Source organism: Macadamia integrifolia, chromosome 5, assembly GCF_013358625.1.
Source record: "Macadamia integrifolia cultivar HAES 741 chromosome 5, SCU_Mint_v3, whole genome shotgun sequence".
Lineage (NCBI taxonomy): Eukaryota > Viridiplantae > Streptophyta > Magnoliopsida > Proteales > Proteaceae > Macadamia > Macadamia integrifolia.
In genome coordinates, this window is record NC_056561.1 from 43,735,363 (window position 1) to 43,747,601 (window position 12,239).

Here is a 12,239-nt window from a genome sequence, read left to right on the forward strand (position 1 = left end):
CCCACACCTCGCGTGATGCCAAGTGTTCACCACCCTAGGAGTACTACTGCTACTACTACTTCCTCTGCATGGCCCTTTTTAGATTTTAACTTCTTACACTTCTCATTTATCTTCTTAATTCCGAGAAGAGAAATAGAAGAAACAAAGAAGGAAAGTCTAATATATGGGAAAAGGTTGGGAATACCACCGATATCAAGTATGCTAGCACCCATTGTGTCTATCTATATCTTCTCTTTTTCTGAAATGAACCCTCATATCTTTCCTGAATGATTACTCCATCATATGTTTCTATTGGTGTTATCTTCTAACATACTTGATATCGATAGCATGTCTATCCCTCTTCCTTTTTATATCTATATATCTATAGAAGAAAGAAAATGATCATCATCTTCTCAAAGCAAAGTCTCTTGTCAAACACATGTTTCACTGTATGGTACTAGACCCCTTAAAAAGATTAAAATTAAAAAATAGCCACCCCCTGCCTTCCCTTTTCTGGGTTTCCATTTGAAAATGATTGAGAGAGAGAGAGAGAGAGAGAGAGAGAGAGAGAGAGAGAGAGAGAGGAATTAAGCTTTTTCAGTTAATTAGGGTTATGTGTCAGTTCTGTGTGTATGCGCGCGTGCGTGTGGAGAATGGTTGGGATCCACAATTCCTAAGTATATATAGATGTGTAGCTCAGAGGGTGGGGGGCACATGCATTGCCGGCATTTTTAACCAACTGATCAGAAATGAGAGTTGAAAAGCCACGTGCATCGTCCTCTTGTTTTCAATTTATAACTTAGTAAGGGTTTTGTAGTACAATTGTGTAATCATCTATCATTTGCCAATTCAACAATTGGTGGAGAGTCCAATCCAAAACATTTTGGATTTTTAATAAACTGTCTTTCAATATTAAATGTACAACTTAATGGAGAAAACGAAGGAAAACTTTAAAGTATTAACTAGAGAGAACTCCTTAAATACATGAATGTATAAAGGGTTTGAACAAACGTGCATAAGATTAATATTAAAATGTGGTTTTAATATTCTTGTGAGATACAATTTGATGATTTAATTTAAAAAGTTAAACTATTAACATCACAAATAATCAATATGAAACTATAACTTTATAACTCTCAACATTTTAATAGAACCCAAATTTATCCTTCCTCTTGCTTTATCAATTAACTTGATCACTGTCACTCACTACTATCTTAATTTACGTTTTTATAATTACCAAGTAATATATCTACCTACCACAAGTACAAAGTCATACTCATAATTAACAACCAGCCATGTTACCTTTTTATCATTATGTAGCTAGCTATCTAGGTGTAAGGAGTGGTAACATAGATCACACCCTTATATAGGCATCATCTGTGCAAAGAAGACTAATGCTGGCACAGTTGGTTGGAGCCATGTGGATAAAATGCAGGTGATGTGTGTGCTTCCATTAAGAGTGTTTAAAAAGACAATTATTGAAATCATAAGAGAAGAGTTGTTACTCTCCACATGCGGGTAGGGAAGTTAATCACGACTTTTTTTTTTTTTTCTTTTGGAGGGAGGGGAGGGGATGGGTAAGAGGCTCGAAGTTGAGGAAGGCCAAAAAGGACCTTTTAATTATATTCTTAAAAGTGGAAAATTAATAAGTTTAGGGTAATTTGGGTTACCTTTGCTGCTTAATTTGCCATTAATTTCTGTCTTCAAAACCGTGACAGATGGATGCAACATATGAAATAGTTTTCTGTTTTCCTCCTAAAGTCAAAAAAATTTCATTATTTTACTCAAGTAGTATTCCCTAGTCCCTACCTGTATGTATTTTTAAAATTTTTAAATTTTTATTTTTGGTAAAATTTTTTATTTTTTTATATACTAACCTATAAATAAATACCATACATATATGAGGTATTATGGTATGACTATGATACCCTTCTTCTCTTCCCTCTTCCTCCCTATCTCTCTCTTTCATATATAAAATTTGCATAACTGGTCTGCTCACCATTCTCTCTCTCTCTCTCTCTCTCTCTCTCTCTCTCTCTCTGTATGTCAGTGTGTCTGTCTGTGTTGCCAACTATTTCATCCCCACAAGCTTCCAAAGGAAGAGAATTAATGGAAAGGGAAATTTGCAAGGGTTCCTCCTCCTATACCTAGCTAGCTTCTCGTTGTTATCTTGAGGAAGCAACGTTTTTAGATGAAATAGAGAATCAATATCCATCCACGACCTTATCTACCTCGTCCTTGTTGATGGGTCGTACCACTTCCGTCCCCAACTCTCGAGCCCCAGAAAGAACCCTCATCGTCATCATCTTCCCCATCTGAATAACCAAAACAACTCATATCGGACTCCATCGAATGGATACCCAAGGGAAAGATAGAGAAGAAAAGAAGCGAAGTTGGAGGCGAATTCAGTTTCTCCTCCTCATCGGGAGCTTTACGATATAATCATGGTTCCTATCCCATCCCTTTTTAAAGTACATGATGGTGGTGGCGGTGGTGGTGGTGGTGGTGGTGGTGGTGGTGGTGGTGGTGGTGGTGCTTGTGGAGACTCTTGTGCAACGGATACGGATGATGAGAGATTCGGTCGTCTTATCATCAATCGAAAAGCAGCGGCGGACTATGAAGATGATAATAATAACCCTTGTAGAAAGGCGTGCATAGGATCTGATCTGGTTCCAGTTGGGATTGGGATTGGGATTGGTCACAATCACATGGCCGAAGACGATTCTAGAACCAGTAGTCGTAACGAAGCCGGTTCAAGCTCCAAGGGTGGTTGTGGTGGTGGCGGCAGCGGTAGTGGTGGTGTTGGTGGTGGTTCTCGTGATGCTTTCCATCAGGAGCAGGAAGAAGAGCCTCGTGATGATGAAGGCAGCTGGCTTCAATTGGGTATTGGCAGTGGTGGTCGACCGGACCCTAAGCTTCAGGATCCTCTCCAACTCACCGGAACTAGACCACCACCCGGATTGTTCGACCTCGATCTAAAACCCCCAGGAGGTGGCGCCGCTGGTGGTGATGGTTGTGGTGGTGGTGGTAGTATGACCGAATTACGAGCTCCCCTTTCTCCCACTGCAACAAGAACACCACCACCACTACTTCAACCTCCATTTTTCTTCCAACATCAACACCCAACTAGAGCTGCTACTACTACTAGCTTAACTAGATTAATCTTTCCTCATCAGCGGGAGTTCGCTTGGGGATATAATAGACCTAACCCTAACCTGCTTCCATGGACTCCATCATCAGTACCTTCTTCTCCTTCTTCTTCTTCTGCTACTCCCTCTTCTTCAATGCTTCCTGGGCCTTATTATGCCCGAATCTTTCAACACTACCCCGGCAGCAGCATAGATGTGGCCGGTCCTGGTCCTAGCTCAAGCTCCGACGACATCGTCCGAGTCATCGATGCTCCTTCTAGGCCTCATTCCGGTGTTTGGTTTCTACTTCAAGCATCTCAAAATCAGTAAGTATTACAATAAAAAGTACTTAAGCTACTAAATCTCCTTTTTATTATTATAATTACATCAAATCTCATTTCTAATGCAGAGCAAAAGAACCCTTTTTGCCTCAGATACCCAAGAGCTTCCTCAGAATCAAGTAAGTATTACTCTTCTTCTTCTTCTTCTTCTTCATTAAGAAACAATCTTAATTACTTTACAATCTTTTAAATTGTAAACAGGGATGGAAGAATGACAGTTCTTTTGTTGATGAAATATCTGGTTAACAAGCTGAGTTTGGATAGCGAATCAGAGGTAATTAAATATAAACCCATCACTTTAAGTGCTTTTTCTTTACCCTTTAATTAAGATTTAATTTAAATGCTGGATGATCATTCAAGTAATTAGTTGGTTGGTACCACACTATCATGTAGTGCTGCAACTTAAGTATGATAAGAACACATCTCGCTAATCTTCCATTCAAAACAGTGTTTAATTGTTTACGCTCCTTTGCATGGTCGGTGCAATAGAAACATGAAAGAAACTGCGAAACTAATTATAAGGTTTTTCCTCTTCTGATTCATCATTTTTTAGGTGGCAAGTGTCTGTCTAGTTAACCTTTTTGTTATGTGGATCATTTCCATGTCAGATTACAAACTCTTAGGGGCAAGAAAACCCATGAAGCAAGTACTTGTCCAATTAAGGAAATGGGTTTTATGATAATACTGTTGTTATTATTAATGATCTAGTAATCGATGGAGTTTAGAAGGAGAGAGTGAGGTTTTAGTGCTTTGATCACCTCAACCTTACTGCAATAAATACCCTTTTATCTTAGGAGAGGACAACCCATTTTGAAAGAACAGTTCAACAAGAGAGAAATAGCCTGCTTACCACCTCCTCCATAAAGAGATAGAACCATCCAACAAGAGATAGAAAATAGCCTTGTTACCCTACTCCGTCCCCCCTCCCCCCAAATACACACAAACACACACACACACACAGACAACAGAGAGAGAGAGAGAGAGAGAGAGATGAAATAGGCACTTGATCTCCAAATGGATTTGATGAGTAGCCTTTTCACAGTAGAGCTGATCAGATATCATAAAAAAGTAGAACGGTGAATCTTTATATATGTGAATGCACGTGAACGTCCCTGGTCCTTGGATATGGTATCTATTAAATGAGGAGAGAGAAAATAGATGCCATATCCAAGGACCAGGGACGGTCACATAATTCACGTACGTGAAGATTCATCGGACTCATAAAAAAGGGTAATACCAACAATACAATTTCAAAACCGTAAACCAACCTTTCTTCCCCTTCTTCCCATCCCCATAAAAATCAAAATAAAAACACACACAAAAATATAAACCAAAATATAACATTTTGACATGATATAAAGACCAACCCTAACTAAAAACACTATGGACAACTTGCAGTACAAACACGCTAAAAAAAGGGCAAACCTAGTGCACAAGGCTCCTGCCGTTGTGGGGTCTGGGGGAGGGTCATAATGTACGCATTATTAATAACCCCACTTTGTGGAGAGGTTGTTTCCAGACTCTAATCCTTTATTGCAGTACACATGCACTAAAGGGAGAAAATTATAAATACATATGGACAGACTAGCTTTGTTGGGAATTTTTTAGAGTTATAATCCTACATCGGTTTGCTTAGATCCTTGGGCCTTAATACATTTGAGGAGCCCTCTAATGCCTTTAATTTTTGGACTAGCCCTCAAAAAAAAAAAAAAAAAAAAAAAAAGGGCAAAGGATTAGGGTTCCTTTCATAATGTACGCAGCCTTACCCTTGCATAGCAGAGAGGCTCCTTTCTAAATGAATAATTAAGAGTACTAAATCTGCAATATACCAAAGTTAAAAGTCTCAATAATCGTTATCATATTAGGAAATCATGTCAATTCTTTCATACACTTAATAGGCCTAATTCCTATTTAGAGTCCTTTAGGGCTCCTTTCCAGAGTTTTTTTTTTTTTTTTTGGCAATCTAAGTTACAATTATTCTCCCCCCACCCCCCATTAACCATAAAAGCTCAAAGTTTGTTAATCTTCCCATCACATTTAGAAAGTTATAGATGCAATGATCTCAATGACAATATGAACTACGTACATTCAACTTTGTAATGCAAATCTAAAATCTTTCAACAAATGTCTTCAGCTTCATTAAATTGATATAAATCCAATATTTGCCTTTGAATTTCATCACATTCAAAAAATTGAAAATTCATTAAGCCAACTCTACATCTAATCTTACTCCCTCCATAGATAAGTACGATCAATCATGGACAAAGGAATCAGATAACAACATTACTAGAGATTAAAGGAATGAGGCTTCTTGAGGTACTATTAGTATCAAGGTGTTTTCGAATCATACAGTTCAACCCATGAAATATGATGAGGTCCATCTTTTTAAATCAATTATTTCCAGAGCCCGGATCACCTCTCTATACATGAAAGCTTACATATGGTTTCTTGACAACACATGTCTTTTTACTTTCATAAATGTCCCTCCACGTAATTGGAACTGATCCAGAATCTTATTTCGGACATTCAGCTTCACCTGCATAGTGTTTGGTAATTGTCACCTCTCTCACTCTCTCTCTCTCTCTCTCTCTCTCTCTCTAACAAACATTTATAAGCTATGAGAAATACTCTAGTGATTGAAGTATTCAGCTCTAGCCATTATTTGCTTTGAAATACTATTGAATACAAAACTCTCATATTTTTCATGAATTTTGATCAAGTGGGTTGTGATGTTAGATTGAATAACACCAAGATTAATTTCAAAAAAAAAAAAGAGTGAAAAACAAAAATATAGACAGAGAACTGTTGAGAGAATGCATGGGATCTGCTTAAATTATTCAACTTTGCTCCAATCTTCATCTGTGTTTAAGTTTATTGTACGTGATCTATTATATATCCTTGTTTGTTAAGCAAATAAATGTGTACTCTATGCATGTCACGTAAACATAAACCAAGGTAATGCAGGATTTTCCCATGTTCTAAGAGATTGTTATTAGGATTCATCTGTTTCCTAATTGGATTTTTAATGCATATTATTATGCATGTACAAGAATAGGATTCTCCCTCATCCACGTCTAAATAATTTATTAAATATTTTATAGTCAGGAATCAAGTGTTGTGTAGGGTTTCTATAATATTGTATAAACTAAACATTCCTTATGGGTTTTCGTATAAGTTTGTATAAATAATTTGATTATATATTTTTGGTAGATTTAGTAGTTAATTCAGGTCAAACCCTTAAAGCATATCAGTTTGAAGATTTCCTCGTATCTAATCTCTGGGATCCACCACCGCCCAGATGAGACTTGCAGGGATGGGATCAATGGAGACATGAAACAAGATCTTTCTTTCTTAAGAAAGTGTTTTCTCTCACCTTTCACACATGAAACTTCGATCAAGTACCCAATGATTAGGTTTATATACATCAATAAGTGGGTGTGAATCATGAATCCATTTCACATGCATAAATAAATCTTACATCCTCCTTAATTTCCGCGTAGTTCTTGGACTCTCTCTCTCTCTCTCTCTCTCTCTCTCTCTCTTCTGTGTGAAGTCTTAAAGGTGATTATCCACAGATCAACAAAGTTGTGGATTCCTTTGTTTATGCCAACTTTGTTATACATGAAGTCTATTGACTTTGATCTCTAGAACATTTTCAACTTTGATTATATAGGCCCAGTTAAAACTCATTAACATATAAAAAAAGAAGGAAATATGAGACTGAGACAATCCTCAATTCCAAACCTGAGGGCCCACACACATGTCCATCCTCTTTTCTCTCTACACCCATCTACATTCTCTCTCTCTCTCTCTAAAACTATTTTGCTCACGACGAACACTTTAGTAGTGGAAGGCATGAGAGGATAAGTCTATCTCCAACAAAAGCATATCAAGAATGTAGCTGGTCAGGAGGAGAAACCAGAGAACACTAGAACCCCCCCCCAAAAATTCATGTTTATACATAAACCCATAATTCTTTTTGTTGATGTGAACAAAGAAATCCATTAAGAAATGAGGTGTTTGAGAGTTGAATTGCTTATCTTGGGTTTAAGGAATTGATAATAAGCACTGTAACAAATCTAGAAATGATATAGGAAATGGTTGACCTCCATATTAATATCTTCAAATAACCAAAAAAAAAAAAAAGAGAGAGAGAGAGAGAGAGAAGAAGACGTGGGGTTGTGACAAAGCATGACTTCAATAATAAACCCATTAAATATATCAATAATCAATAATCAATAATCGAGATAAAACCTACACCGTCGATTTGGTATTATATCAGACGGTGAACACTGGACTAACAAGTAGCAGCGATTTCTAATATCTGGTAACGGATTCAATCTGATATCGATCTGGATTGATCAAAATCGGCCTTTGATTAGATAGATTTATCTCTTTTTTATCCTTAATTCATACCAATCTAGATTATCGATACTGATACTGATACCGATACTAATTCAGTTCGGATCCGATTTTTTAAACCAAGAGTAGCACCCTACCGACCCATCCTTTTTGCATGGCATGTTGATGGCTTGATACCTTTACGTATGTTATATGCGATGTTTATGGATGCACATGCATGGCTTTTGTTTATGTTGGTTGTGGGGTATATGTGATTGACACGTGTGGTTGTGGTTGGAGGGAACAGGTAGAGATAAGATGTAGAGGGCAACAACTGCCACCATTGTTGACATTACAACACGTGAGGGATAACATTTGGAGTAGCACTTCTTCCTCTTCTACTTCTCCTTCAAGGGACGTCGCCGCCGCCGTGACTTTGCTTCCGGACTCCTCAACCACCACCACCACCACCACCCCTACCACCGATCACTTTGTAATGATTCTGCACTACGGTAGGACCGCTTAACCTTTGAAAAACTTTATTAACTTTAAAAGTAAGTAGGTATGTTGACAATTAAATTCCTACTTATTTATTTTATTTCAATACCCCCATGTTGTACAATTTAATTTGTAACCCTCCCTCCTCGATTCCTTTTTCTTTTTCTTTTCATTTTTTTGGGGTTTCATTCTTATTTTTGCCCCTTCATTTTTTTTTTTTAATTCCCCTCACCCCCTCCCTCTCAAAATTGTTGACAATTTTGCTTTGGAATACAGCAAAATTAGCTGATCCTAGGATTAATAACATTCGGTTCAAATGTATTAATTGATACTTTTTAATTCAACTACTTTTCTCGTGGAGATTAATTGTATTAAGTATACTATTCATTAACAAAAAAATTTAATTACATAAGTGTACTATCCTCATCGGGGAATTATTTGAGAATAGAACCATAAGAGCTTATTAAAATAGAAGAAAAATAAAATTGGATTTGATTCAATATGTCATGTGGTAGATAAATTAATCACCATGGATAGAGAAGCCTAGGAAGACCATATGAAATAATTACACGTTACTATGCCTAATGATGTGTTACGTTGTTCAACCATGAGGCATATAGTGAAACTAATGCATGATGAAATGTAGGAGTATAGCATCGAAAAACTACAACTTATCATCTACTCCCAAAATCTTATTAGAGAGGGGACCTGATAAAGGGACCCAAAATGGGGTTATCTCTAACGGGAAGGATACATTCGGAGATATCCCTATTATAGATGACTCAAAATGCAAATTCCTTTTTCTTTTTCGTTTTTTTCGGGTGGGAGGGAAAGGAACTGTGCATGTGGATTTCTTTTCAGATCTCTATCAATCAAATCAGTCAAAGGTGGGTGTCGGTTGGGTGGTTGTGCTGTGCTTGTAGAATCTACTCCCAGCATATTGACACCTCTTTTCAATTTCATGGGTGCCAAAGTATCCCAACCACAAAATTCTTTTTTTTTGGTAGAACAACCACTAAATTCAGGTCTTAGCAAGACTGCTCATAATTTCTTAATCAAGACTATGAAATAACCCAATGACTAAGAAGTTTCCCTTCACCAAACACCCATGAATTTACAATTTTATTATTCTCCTTATTTGTATGAAGTTTAAAATGCCCTTCATTATTCCTTAACACTCATCCAAGCACAATGATGGTCATCCATAAAAAAATTCACGATTCATTGCTCAAGGAAAATTTGTTTCAACAATTAAAAAATAAATAAATAAATCACCCAAAAACAAAACAATTTTCAGTGGGAATAAGTGTTTTTAAGAAATCTTGGAGAGAGAGAGAAGATCTGAGCATATTGAAATATCATGAAAGAATTGTGAACTACAAATAAACATTGAACGTAAAGGTCATGACATGCTCATAAGTTCTCACAACTCATACTTTTATCATTTTCTTTATCTTTCTAAGCAAACGAAAATGAAAGTGCCCTAATCACACGACCCTATACCTATACACGGGGTAAAATGACTACTTACCCCTATTGATGCCCATGTAAACCCTCTCCTTGACCCCCACATTTAGGGACAATGTGGTCAAAGAGCATTCTTCTCTTCTTTATACTAATCTACATGGAGAAATAGACACAAAGTAGATACCATGAATCATCATGATGTCAATAATGAAAAATGTTCCTCCCCTGCAGGTCACAACCCGTCAACCCCACCTCATCTCACACCATCCTTAGGATGTGGTCCCCACAAGCCATGGACCGTGTGAGATGTGATTGGATGGTTACCTGTAGGGAGGGGGATCCAGACTCGTCAATAATTTCTTAAAAAAAAAAAAACGTAATATACATTTTGTTTTCTTAATCCACCATTTAACGAATCAGCATGCTCAAAACCACGGTTGTATTAAGGTCACTACGTTAATTAAGTTTATCGTAACCTCAGCAAATCCCAATATAATGCTTCATCATTTTTTTTTTAGGTTAAAACAAAACGAGTATAAGATCATTTGTAACGTAATGTCACCGATATCCTTTGTTGGTGATAATTTCACTACCGTTCCAACTGAGTGGCTCTGGATTTGCATTACCTTCAGCATCATAAAGTGACTCTTACCCGAGTTGATACCAGATGTTCACCTTAAGAAGCACATGGTTCTGAGTTTGACTCGTCTTATTTCCTTGAGGCTACTCACACAGGGGGCGTATAATACTCTCCACTACTTTCAATGAAAGTCGAATGATTCTCAATCAACCCTAATACAACCCAATCCATGTAGTTGTAGAATCAATTTGAACCCAAAGGACTAATGGCCGAAAGTCGAATGATTCTCAATCAACCCTGATATAACCCAATCCATCTGATTGTAGAATCATTATGAACCCAAAGGATTAATGGCCTTGATACCCATCGTTAACAAAATCAAAAAGCAAAAAAATGACTGCCCTTAAGACTCAAAACCCAGGCATTTGCCCTAGCAACCCGAATATTTTACAGTGCTCCAAGCAATGGATCATGCATGTCAAATACACTACCACGACCGTCCAAAAAAATGAAAGGAAAAAAAACGAAGTGACTCCAAGCAAAGGATCATGTCATACATTACCACACCCTTACCTGAAAGGGTGTAACCTTACCGATCCATTACAGGTTCAGCAGTAAAACTACATGCTTTAACCAACCCCATTGTTGTCCTTGATCACAGGTTCAAGGCTTTCTATGCCTGCCTCAGCTATCCGCACTGAATTAAGGTTCCCCAAAACCCAATAGGGCAAGGGTATGGGTAAGGCCATTACACAACCCAACCTTCCTGTTGGCCAATCCTGATGAAATTATTCTCCTCAAGATACAGTGCTTCCCACCACAAAATCCAGGACAATTCTACCTTCGGTCATCGGAAATCATGATTTAACAGCCAAGGAAAACTATACAGGAATGGCCAAACACAAACAATTAACTTCTGAGCTATCGAGAGCACAAATTCAAGCAGTAAAGGAACCTAATTCGCGAATCCATCAACCATTGGATGGCAGGTGAGCAAGTTAAAGAGGGTCACCTAAAAGAAACAAAAACTGATGGGAAAGCATGAGATCTTGTAGTAATGAAAAGCGAATTAAGCAAATGAAAATCATAATAAAATACATCTGCATCCAATTCAACTGAAAGCAATACAGAGGCTACACTACTAATTGTTTGTCACACTACCTTCCTCGCGTATGTTCAAGACCCAATTCATTTGAGAAATCCTTCATCAGTGGTTGTGAATGAATGTTTCAATCTTTTCAACCTTGTTCTGTAGGAGCAAGTCAGAAAGATAGAGAAACAGATTTAATTCATTCTCAATAGCTTATTTCGAGTTCAAACATTTGTACAGGTAGGCCTAATGAGGCCGTAGGCAACCATCTAGAAAAAAATAATTTTACTACAGGCCTCCAGCAGGATAAGAACTAAGAATTTATAACATATCAGCATGAAAAATAAGATTTAACAGAAACATAATGAGAATTACCTGGTTGGTATGTCATAGTTGACGACCTATTGATTCTAACAACTGATTGCAGAGTTGATCATTCGGACCTTTCAATTCATAGATATGGATCTCGGACCTATGCCTTAGACAAAAAGAGAAGTGACATGGACAAATCTTCTTTGTCGATAACCTCAGACCAATCAATCGAATATTGATTAATAAGTAATCAATAACTGTTCAAAAACCAAACTGATCACTTCCAATGATCTTTATTAGTGAGAATACCACCTAGACTTCATTTCACACTGCCAGCTTTAGACCTGCTTGGTTGAAAATGACAAAAATGATTAAAAATGTCCCAAAACTATACATGCAACCAGAAACCCTTCACACCCATACTTGGACAGGACAGAGCAAAATAGCTGTGATAAAATTAAAACGTTGTGAAAATATAATCCAATTTGTAACCATGTATGACA

The 12,239-nt window shown here is 37.3% G+C and overlaps 1 protein-coding gene across 1 annotated transcript; it reads left to right on the plus strand.

Annotated features, from left to right (window-relative positions):
- The first annotated feature begins 2,510 nt into the window (after positions 1 to 2,510).
- Positions 2,511 to 8,608, plus strand: LOC122079155 (protein LAX PANICLE 2-like). The gene is made up of 4 exons (XM_042645414.1): positions 2,511 to 3,433; positions 3,517 to 3,567; positions 3,650 to 3,722; positions 8,097 to 8,608. The coding sequence occupies exons 1-4, from the start codon at positions 2,688 to 2,690 to the stop codon at positions 8,313 to 8,315; spliced, it is 1,089 nt and encodes a 362-aa protein (XP_042501348.1). The 5' UTR covers positions 2,511 to 2,687; the 3' UTR covers positions 8,316 to 8,608.
- Positions 8,609 to 12,239: the final 3,631 nt, after the last annotated feature.